At 34.0% G+C, this 10,502-nt stretch overlaps 1 protein-coding gene across 1 annotated transcript; it reads right to left on the bottom strand.

Annotated features, from left to right (window-relative positions):
• Positions 1-2,443: 2,443 nt before the first annotated feature.
• LOC131065067 (cytochrome P450 86B1) lies at positions 2,444-4,812 on the bottom strand. The gene is made up of 2 exons (XM_057999469.2): positions 3,905-4,812; positions 2,444-3,216 (listed from the first exon to the last, which is right to left on the bottom strand). The coding sequence occupies exons 1-2, from the start codon at positions 4,757-4,759 to the stop codon at positions 2,566-2,568; spliced, it is 1,506 nt and encodes a 501-aa protein (XP_057855452.1). The 5' UTR covers positions 4,760-4,812; the 3' UTR covers positions 2,444-2,565.
• Between the last annotated feature and the right edge of the window lie 5,690 nt (positions 4,813-10,502).

The raw sequence follows: 10,502 nt of genomic DNA, 5'->3' as shown, positions 1-10,502 counted from the left end.
ATATATATATATATATATATATTAAATAATTAAATAATCACACATCTCCAAATAAATAAACATAGACTCATTACATCTTATGCCAAATGGGAAGGACACAACTCAAAACTCTAACCTCAACTTGCGTTGTGGTGCAATAGACAAGGTACACAACTTAGACCTAGAGTGTGTTAGGGAAACTATGTCATCTCTGACAACTTACCATTGGGATAAAGACACGCTCAAACCCGTGAAGCTAGGTGGAGTCGATGTCTAGTACTAGCAAACATGCATCAATAGTAAACACAATGTATACAATACTTATACATCATAATAAATAGACAAGTGATAGAGAATCACGACAACTTATCATGCTCACTATGAGTGATATGATATCGTCTATAGTCATGAAGAAAATCACACAATATAACATCAAAACATCACATGGGACCATAATCACGAAATAGGGTTAGTACTATAATATCATCATAAGTCATATAATCCACATGAACAATGATCTCATATAAATCCATGAATCACATAAATCCATCCATCAAGGTGATTCTACATACTAACATCCACAAAAACCATCAAATGTTATGTATCATATAGTATGTCTAGCATCAACAATCACATGAATCTTCGAACATGATGAGTCATATCAAATAACATAAATCCTTATAGAGTATCTAGCATCATCAAAACCATCTAAGATAGCAATAAAGTAATAAATAACCATCTAAGTATCCACCATATGTCTATATAAGTCTATCAGAATGCAAGTCAAAATGCAAATCTAGGAGGGACACTACATGGGAATTGGATAATAAATCATTTTTGTGAGTGTTATACTTGATATTGTCACAAACAAAATCAAACAAAACAAAAAAAACATTTTTTTTTTAGATTATTTCTTCCCACCACACTAATGCTATGTTTGATTAGTTGATGTGCACTAGGTTTCTTAGCTAACCTATTATTTTGTGTGTAGAGAAGTTTTTAAAAAGAAATAAGATAATTTTCTTTTTACAACATTTAAATGCAACTCAGAAATGCAAAGAACTACATGACAAATCTGCAAAACAAGTCTCTTATTTAATGTTTGAATACTCTTGAAATTGAGCTATTATAGAAAAATAATAATATTTCATTGAATGGAAGCCTAATAGGCACACATTTAAATCTAAAATATGGTACAAATCTGATTTAAAATAAATCATAAGAAAGAAAGAGCTACCAAGGACAAATCTGTATTTTGCAAAAGAATTCTAACACCAATACAACACCTCCACTTAAAGAGAAAAATGAGTGTAAAAATAAACTTGGTTTTCCAAACCCATGGATAGAATTCCTCTAAAAATCCCACTCCCAAATGAGAAGTTGGAATTTTTAACTTAGAAAATTGTCAATAATGCCAATTTTTTTTACAACATATGACTGGCCACCACCCACGACAAGATTGAGAATGTGTCAAAAAGATAAAGAAATGTAATTTAATTATTGACAATAAATTTCCTTCCCATCTCCACCAACATTCTAAATCAAGAGTCAATTATGACATTCCATAACTTAACCTATACCTTCACCTACACTCATAAATAAAAATTGTTAAGCCACTAACTCTTAAGTGCTCATTTTGAATAGCTATCTTTTTAAAGCGAATTAATGAGTTATCACAAGTTGTAATTCCAAGAATCTACATCCAAGAAGGAATCTTCCAAATTTGCCAAATTCAAATATGAATCTCCTACCCACCATGGGCACTCTTGTATCAATCATTCCATATTGTGATGGTAAAGTTGTGACATTTTTGTTGTTGCTATCAAAGTTAAATCTACAATTGCATATATATTAGAAATATTAAGGACAAAAATCAAAAGTTTCTCTTTTCTATAAGTAATATTCTTAAAGCATATAATTCATTAGTCAAATGTCAATTGTATTTATGGTTTGAATGAGATATCACTATTTGTATATGTAATATCTTGATTTTATTGTATATTTTTTATTGGTTACTTTTAGAAATTATCATTTCAAAATTAATTTGTCATTCAATTTTTATTAAAAAGTTGCAATGCTTTAAAGTTTGTACTTAAATTATTAACCCTGTTAATTATTAAAATGACAAAGAATAGTGTCATAGATACCACAGGTTGCAAAATAATTTAATTTAAAAATTACTTTTACCTACAATTTAACAATTTACAATTATTTTGTTGATTTCAATTCATCTTTCATCTACATATGAATTTATCTAATATATTTTTTAATATATTAAATTAATTTGGTTAAATTTGTACTATAAATTTTTTATTTATATTTGTGTATTTTTATTGATGTATCATTTTTAAGATTTTGATCCTCGAAAAATTGAGACTCGAGAAAATAAATATTTCCTAATCTTTAGACTATTTGAAAAAAGTACAATTACACTATTGAAACAATCACTCAACTGTAATTAATAAATATGAAAGGTATGTTTCATTTTACAAATTCTTATTATACATATATTAAATCGTCCAATTGTGAATATAAATAGAGCCTAATCAAAGACTAGATTATTGAAACATATCTACTAGTACAATTTTAGGGAAGTATATCATTTCTGGCATGCAGGGTGACTTTGAGGCCATGCTTCATGAATAGAGTTATCCCAAGCTTGGGCTTCACTTGATGACCAGCTTCAAGTTTTACTCGATAACGTGCAAGGATATTGGCAACTATGCACTTCATATTCGCATAGGCCAAGTCCTTCCCAACGCATATCCTAGGACCTGCAACAAACACTGGATACTTGTATTCACTCTGGTTCATATATACTCCCCCTTTACCAATCCATCTCTCGGGCTTGAATTCAAGGGCATCCTTCCCCCATGTACTTTCCATTCTATTAGTGGCATAAATGAATACCAGACACTTTGTGCCTTTCTTAATATGAGTTCCATCCGGTAGCACAGTATCAATTATTGCTTCTCTGAAAACTGCAGGAACAGGGGGGCGAAGCCTCATAGTTTCAGACAAAGCAGCCTGCAAATAGTTCATGCTTCTCAATTCTTCCCAACCAAAAACCTTCGAGGTATCGTATCCATCGCTCAAATGTTTTGACTTCAAAATCTGGGAAAGTTCAGAGACGATTTTCTCCTCCACATGTGGATGCATGCATATAAACCAAAAGAACCATGACATTGCTAGGCCAGTAGTGTCTTTCCCCGCAAGAAACATGCTCATTGCTAATCCCTACAATTAAGAGAAGCTTGTGAAATACATAAAAGAATTAATACATTACCAAGATTTGGATTAACAAACCAAGAAACTATGTAAATGTTATGCACGTTGGTAAGGTAGAATCTAGAACAGTTGAAGAGTTACTCTACATAAAAGAGGTTAGTAAGATAGTTACTCTATATAAAAGAGGTTAATAAGATACGAAGTACAAAGTGTTGATAGATACAGAGTGCTGAATTTAAAGCAGTTGAAGAGTTAGTCTACATAAAATAGGTTGGTTAGATAGTTATTCTACATAAATTAATACACTAACAGGATTTGGACTAATAAAATTTGGATTAACAAATTTAAATTTATATAAATGTTGGTAAGAAGATAAAATGAGAAAGACCCGAACTAGGTTGATAAGATAATTACTCTACATAAAATAAGTGATAAAGATACAAAGTATTGAATCTAGAACACTTGAAGAAACTCCACATAAAATGAATTGATATGAATGGAGTACAAAGGTTGGCAAGATACAAGTATTGAATCTAAAACAGTTGAAGAAGTACTCTACATAAAATGGGAATGCAAATCAATATTAGAAAAATACTCAATATTAAAAAGAATTTGCTCCAAAAGGTAACTAAATATAGATTTCTATCTCATTACCTACCTGCAATAATACATGAAAAATGTCATTGGCCTTACATACCTCCAACACTTCTTGAGAAGGAGTGCGTCCTTGATCTCTTTCCAATTTGATGAAGTTGGATAATATGTCTCCCTGTAATTCCTTATCATTCTCCAGCTCCTTAACTCTAGCCTTCACCATCTCTGTTACAGAGCCTTTTACTATGGCTTCAGCTTCTTTCAAACTTTTCTCAAAACCAATGTTAAAAAATCTCATAAACTTCCATGCAAATGAAGGGCAGACAAAACGGTAAATGCAGCATTCAGTAGCTTCATCAAAGGCCGAAGTAAAAGTTCCATTTTCTGCTTCCCTCCCAAAAATAGCCATAAAGAAATTATCCATTGTGAACTCAACGAGTAGCTGTTGCAGGTCAACCGAGGCTTTTTTCTCTTTTAATTCTTCAATAAGTGGCAAAAGCTTCTCTTGCAGAGATTTCTGCAACATTTTTAAATTCCTATCCTTGAATATACTGCTACTTACTGCCATTACCGTGGGCTTTCTTTGGCGCTTCCACAGTTCATCATCTGAGGTAAATATACCATGGCCAAATGTGTGAAAAAACACTTCTTTGAAATAGGGTCCTTTAGGGAAATTGCTAAAATTCTCCTTCAGAATATACTGTACATTATCGGGTGTATGTGTGACTACTTCGAACAGATTGCTTCTCAAGAACCAGGGGCCTCTAACTATGAAAGTCCCACCCTTCTCAAGTACTAATTTGCACCCTTCCTCATAAATATTACCTATATGCCACAATATCCATGGTACCATACCCGCTAGTGGCCAATTTAGCGGCCCTTTCATGAAATATATTCTCATAATGCACAGAACAATCACTCCCACGGTGGCCACCGCACTCATGCTAACTCCCTCCATAGCTTGACAATCTCTATGCAAATCTAGTGCAGAAGAAATATAACAGAAAAAAGTGTTGTGCACCAGGATGACACGAGCCGGATCATATTTGTAAGACGAAACTCATTAATGAAGCCAACTAAACCTATAGGTGATTTATTGGTGGGAAAGATCCCTTATTACCAAACGCAAATGGTAGACTATGTTATTATATTCTCCCAATTTAAGACAGCAATAAAAACAGAACAGCAATCACGAAATAACGAACCGCACAAAATAAAATGTACACCACACTGTCCCTCTTAAATCTTACACATTAAGCAATATATTAAGTATAGAGAATGTTAGTCAATTTTGAATGTTTAATATTTTTAAGTTTAGAAGTATATTCTTAGTGTGATCACATACATATTAAGCAATATATAAAACCTAGAAAATATTAGTCAACTGTAAATATTTAATACTTTTAAATCTAAAAGTATAAGTTTTAATGTGTACACCAAAAACTGAAAATTATATGATCAACAATCATGTATAGTTTGATACAAGGAAAAACATGGACAATATCTTTTATTACGTATTTGTTGTAGTAGCTACAGTGTTTTTATCATAATAACTACACACCTTTTTTTTGTCTCCAAATATGTACAGACGTCACACACTTTTAATCACTACCACTGCGGCCATTGAACTCATGTAAACTACCTCCATAGCTCGATTTACTGTACACAAATCTACTGCAGAATAAACACAACAGCGAGAAGTGAAGTGCAGCAGGAGCCCACAGTAAACAGGTCATATTTGTAAGACGAGACTCTTTAATGAAGCCAACTAAACAGATTGGCGATTTATTGAGAATAAACAGTTTACCAAACCCAGATAACATACTAAGGATTAGATAGAACTTTTTATTTTCTTGAATAGGTTGCCATCTTCAAATGGGCTGTCTCTTACCGTAAAACAATGGAAATCAATAAGTCCCTGCCACCAAACCAACGATATGGTGAATAAAATGCAAATAAATTCCTTTCTTTACTTGTATAGGTTACCTTTATAAAATGGGCTGTCTATTATTGTAAAACAGTGCAAATCAATAAATCTATTTTACCAAAACAATAAAACATATCAGATGATGAATAAAATTCATGGGTTTCTTAAAAAATGTAATTACTGCCATGCAAATAAATTCATTTTTTTTCTTACAAAGGTTATCTTTTTGAAATGAGTTGTCTATTACTATAATACAATGGAAATCAATATGTTCTATCAAATCTATGAAATATATCAGATTGTTTATTTTTTGAGTAAAGGGGTAAGAACTTTATTAATAATCAGAAACCCACATTACACAAGAAAATCAGAGCCACAAGGTTCGAGAAGAGAGCAACAAACCCAACCAAAAATCATCCAGCTTCATAACTATCCATATCCTCAGCAAAGATGCTCCCAATCCTCAATTTTCCAATCATCACCATGTTCCAAAACCCACTTAGCCAATAAACATATCAGATTGTTAATTAAATCTATGTTAATAAATTTCTTCAAATATGTCACTACTCATGAAACACATCAGAATGGTGAGTAAATCCATCTTAATGAACTATCACTGTAAAATCAATAAATATGTGCTTTTAAACTACTGAAAATTGTATTACCTGTATATGGTGAAAATAGATAACAATAATATTCAAAGACTAAATGAATTCAACCACAAAACCCTAGCCTAACAACAACAAAGATCCACCATAACATATGAAGATTACCTAAGGCAATGTAAATCAAATGAAATCACAAAGATTATAACATCACATGTCCAATAGGGTTTGGATCTCCATTCTTCCTATCTCCATTGATCTTGCTTGATATATTTGCTCTTAGATTTTATGTGCACAAGAGCTCAACAAAGAACGGAATGTGGTTGCAAGTAGGATGGCCTATGTTCAAAAGCGTAGTGTAGTCAAGTAGTCAATGGGGGGTTTGATAATGAAGGAATTAAGAGATGAATGACATGTGTCATGGATAGAAAAGGTTAATGAATTAATTAAATAAATAAAGATTCATTTAATTAATAGAAGAAGTGGGATAATTAAATAAATAAAAGTATTTATTTTATTTAGGAAAAAGATAATTTAATTAAATAAATGTATTTATTTAAATGAGAAATAAGGCTAGAAGAGGATAAATGAATTAATTAAATAAATAAATATTTATTTAATTAATAGAAGAATTAAGCTTAGATAATTAAATAAATAAAATATTTATTTAATTAGACTGGACAATTTTGGGTGTCTACATTTTGCCCCTCTTTGAGATAATGCGGCTTGTCGCGTTGTTTCAAAGAAGATAAGATGAACTGATACAGAGTTGCCCCAAGATGGGAATGATATGTCCCCTCGACAGATTGGATGAAAATGTGTGAAAAGACCATAGACAATCTTTCGATAAGAAAGAAAGGCTAGAATGGACTGGCCAGATAAAGTGGCAAAGTCACGGGATAATGAAGACTGACTAGAGAAACAAGGGCTAGGGCAGTCTATAAGATAGACCACAAGGGAAATACATCCTCATTATCATCTACACCTCCAAGAGATTAGAGTGCAGAAAAAGAGCAGCAGTAGTTAGCAGCGGTGGCTTTGGTTCACAGATTCGACCGCATTCGCCGATTCCAAAGGCCAGCAGAGGCAAGAGAGCCAGTAAGTACCACAAAACCTCCTTGTACTTTGATGCATTTATTGTTGTCATTAATGCATGCTAGGTAATGTAATAAATGCACTTAGAATAGGGTCCAAAAAATGTCAAAAACGTGTAGGTGCGTCTGCATTGGTGCCAGGCACGTTTATGCGGTCTAAAAGAGCATTTATGTCATGAAAGCACATTTGTGTCCAAAAATATGAATTTATGTCTTCTAGGTCAAATCAGCAGTTCTGTGATGAACATACGTTGTCGATTGGATAAGCTGCTAAGAGGATACACTCAAGTAGGTCCTCTAGGGAAGACTAGGATAACAAATAGGGCTAGGATTGACAATTCTGTAATAGAACATACGTTGCCAATTAGGAAACTTCTCAAGAGGATTCACTTAAGCAGAGGCCCTAGGATAGGATAGATCAAGTCACTTTGTGCTGAATAGTGAGTACCAAGATATAGTACTTTGTGATGAACGGGGAGTACTAAAATATGAGCAGCACTTTGTGATGAACAGTGAGTGCAAATGTGAGTAGCACTTTGTGATGAACAGGGAGTACCATTAGGATAGAAGCAACACTTTGTGATGAACAGTGAGTGTCACTAGGACTGAGATGATTGATTTGTGTGAATGCAGGATTATTTGCCTATGCTGGAGTTATGGGAGAGATTCCCATTGACTCAGAGGTTGCGACCTGAGTTGACAGCTAAGGACTAAGCTGCGATTGAGGCTATGGGATTGAGACATATTCTGTATGTGCCTGAGTTTTGGGTGAACATGGGATTGCTGACTGCACTAGCAAAGAGGTGGCACTATGAGACTTGCACTTTTCATTTGCCGATGGGGGAGATGATAGTCACCTTGGAGGATGTATACAGGATTCTGTAGATACTGATCGATGGGGAGCTGATTCCATACAATCGAGACGGAGATAGGGATGCCCTTAGATGAGTGTTCCAGGATTCGGGACTAGAGATGAGGGTGGGACATGTGGCATGGGATACCATGACATGGACAGGATTAGCACTACCAACAGTGTTGGTAGGAGTTATCAGTGGGTTCCTCTGTCCGGATAGGGCGACATGAGGGGTGGCTATAGAGGACATAGGGGCCAGGAGAGATGATCTTGGGGCAGGTCCTTCTAGGGATCAGACTCTGTCGAGGCTAGGCAGCTCTGAGGGAGGGAGTTCATCATAGCTGTAGAGGGCTCCCTATGTATCAGTATTGTACCATTTTTGTATGATGATGTAGACACATTTGGGTGATTTTGTAGCCATATGTATTTTGACATCATTGTATCATGACACTTATGATTATATATATGAGATGATTCATCTTTGCGACAGCTATATCCATGTGTACCTATGTGATGAGATGTTTCATGATGTATGCCTCTATGCAGTATTTTATGATATGGATGCAAATATATACATGATGAAATGCAAAATTTTTGTTCTTTTATGTTTTTAATATGTTATGCATATGTGAATGTGAATGTATCAAATGCAGATGGATATGATAATGCAAATGACTATATACATGATGAGAATGTAAAATGTGATCATATGTGTTGTGTGTAGGATGTGATGCAATTGTAATATCTATATGTATGTATGAAATGCTTAATATGTGGTAATGCAGATGCAAACTACATGAGATGCAATTTTTTTTTTTTGGCGTGTCATTATACTCAGTCATGTGATAATAGGCTATGCGGACTCAAGAAGGACTATGGAGGTCAATCAAGAAAGGGGGATGGAAGATAGAAGATATGGAAGTGAAAGAGCTTCTTGTGCATTATCATGATTGAGCTTTATTATGAAAAAATAGGTTATGACAATCGAGGCATATGTTTGACCCAGAAAGTCATTGTCCCTGTTTGCATGGAGATAAGACAGTTGCAAACAAGGAATGCCCCAGTTCATACTAGACTCATAGTGTCCTCATATCCTTGGACAAGTCATAGCATTACTAAGAGACAATCCATAGATAGCAAAGAAAAATAGGTGATGATACCCCATCCTCGCCTTTCTAGTCAAAGACATCCTGGAGATAAAATCTCTAGTCAGAGACATCCTAAAAAGCTAAAAAACATGTCACCAAAAAGATAAAATCAAAAGAAAACCAAGACTCGACACCAACATCCACTATAGTCCTCAAATTTAGTGTCTCTTGTCACTTGTATAAGTCTATTTGACTATGGTCACAATGTTTACTTTCACAAAAGGATAGATAGCACTGAACCATAATGTTGTCTGAGTCTGTTGAATGATTTGATTTGTTGAAGCCCGTTGCTACTTGTGTCTCATCTGAAACTGACTGAATCCATGAAACTGATACTTTATTGTGGAGAAGATAGAACTTTATTGCGGATGATGATGCAAGTGTTTCTTTACTACGAATTGTGCGCGGATAGACTGAAGGAAGCTGGCAGAAACTGTACTCTTTGAAACATGTGATGTTCTCAGTTCCACACCCATCACTAGACATAGGATTTACCTTAGCCATAGATAGGATTTGATTTATTATGGATGGAAAGGGAGGTGAAAAGGGAGGTTTATTATGAATGGCTAACCAATCTTGGGTAGATCAATAACAAGCCATGATGGGAATGGGTAAGTTTATTATGAATGGATAGGATGTGAGGGTGTGCAAAGTGAAAGGATGAAAGTGAATCCTGAAGGAGGGAGGAGAAATGTCTCTACGCATGGCACTGGTGACCCAGTTTTCACCATGGTACTTGCCCAGGGTGCCACCGAAGTGGTTTTCACTGTTGGACGAAATTATTTCTCTTTACTTTTTTTGATTTTTCAATGTTTTTTGTGTCACAAGGTGCCTGTTTGCCAGGTTTTCACCAAGTAACGATTTTTTTTGTTTTATAATTTTTTTTGTATTTTTGAATTTTTAGAATTCTTTTTGTATTTTTGAATTTTTAGAATTCTTTTTGTATTTTTTAAAATTTTTTATTTTTTTGTATTTTTGAAGTTTTTGAATTTTTTTTGTATTTTTGAAATTTTTTATTTTTTGTATTTTTTAATTAGGATATTCCAAAGAGCTATGTGTAGAACCTGCGAAGGT

This window comes from Cryptomeria japonica, chromosome 1 (genome assembly GCF_030272615.1).
Source record: "Cryptomeria japonica chromosome 1, Sugi_1.0, whole genome shotgun sequence".
NCBI lineage: Eukaryota > Viridiplantae > Streptophyta > Pinopsida > Cupressales > Cupressaceae > Cryptomeria > Cryptomeria japonica.
Note: the sequence above shows the minus strand (reverse complement) of the source record. Positions and strands in the feature narration are given on the sequence as shown.

What these genes read in the sequence shown, in the direction of transcription:
- LOC131065067 (XM_057999469.2), bottom strand. Translation starts at nt 4,759, where the DNA reads ATGGAGGGAGTTAGCATGAGTGCGGTGGCCACCGTGGGAGTGATTGTT. An exon ending in CTTCTCAAGAAGTGTTGGAG is followed by an intron (nt 3,217 to 3,904) that starts GTATGTAAGGCC and finishes TCTTAATTGTAG; the next exon opens with GGATTAGCAATGAGCATGTT.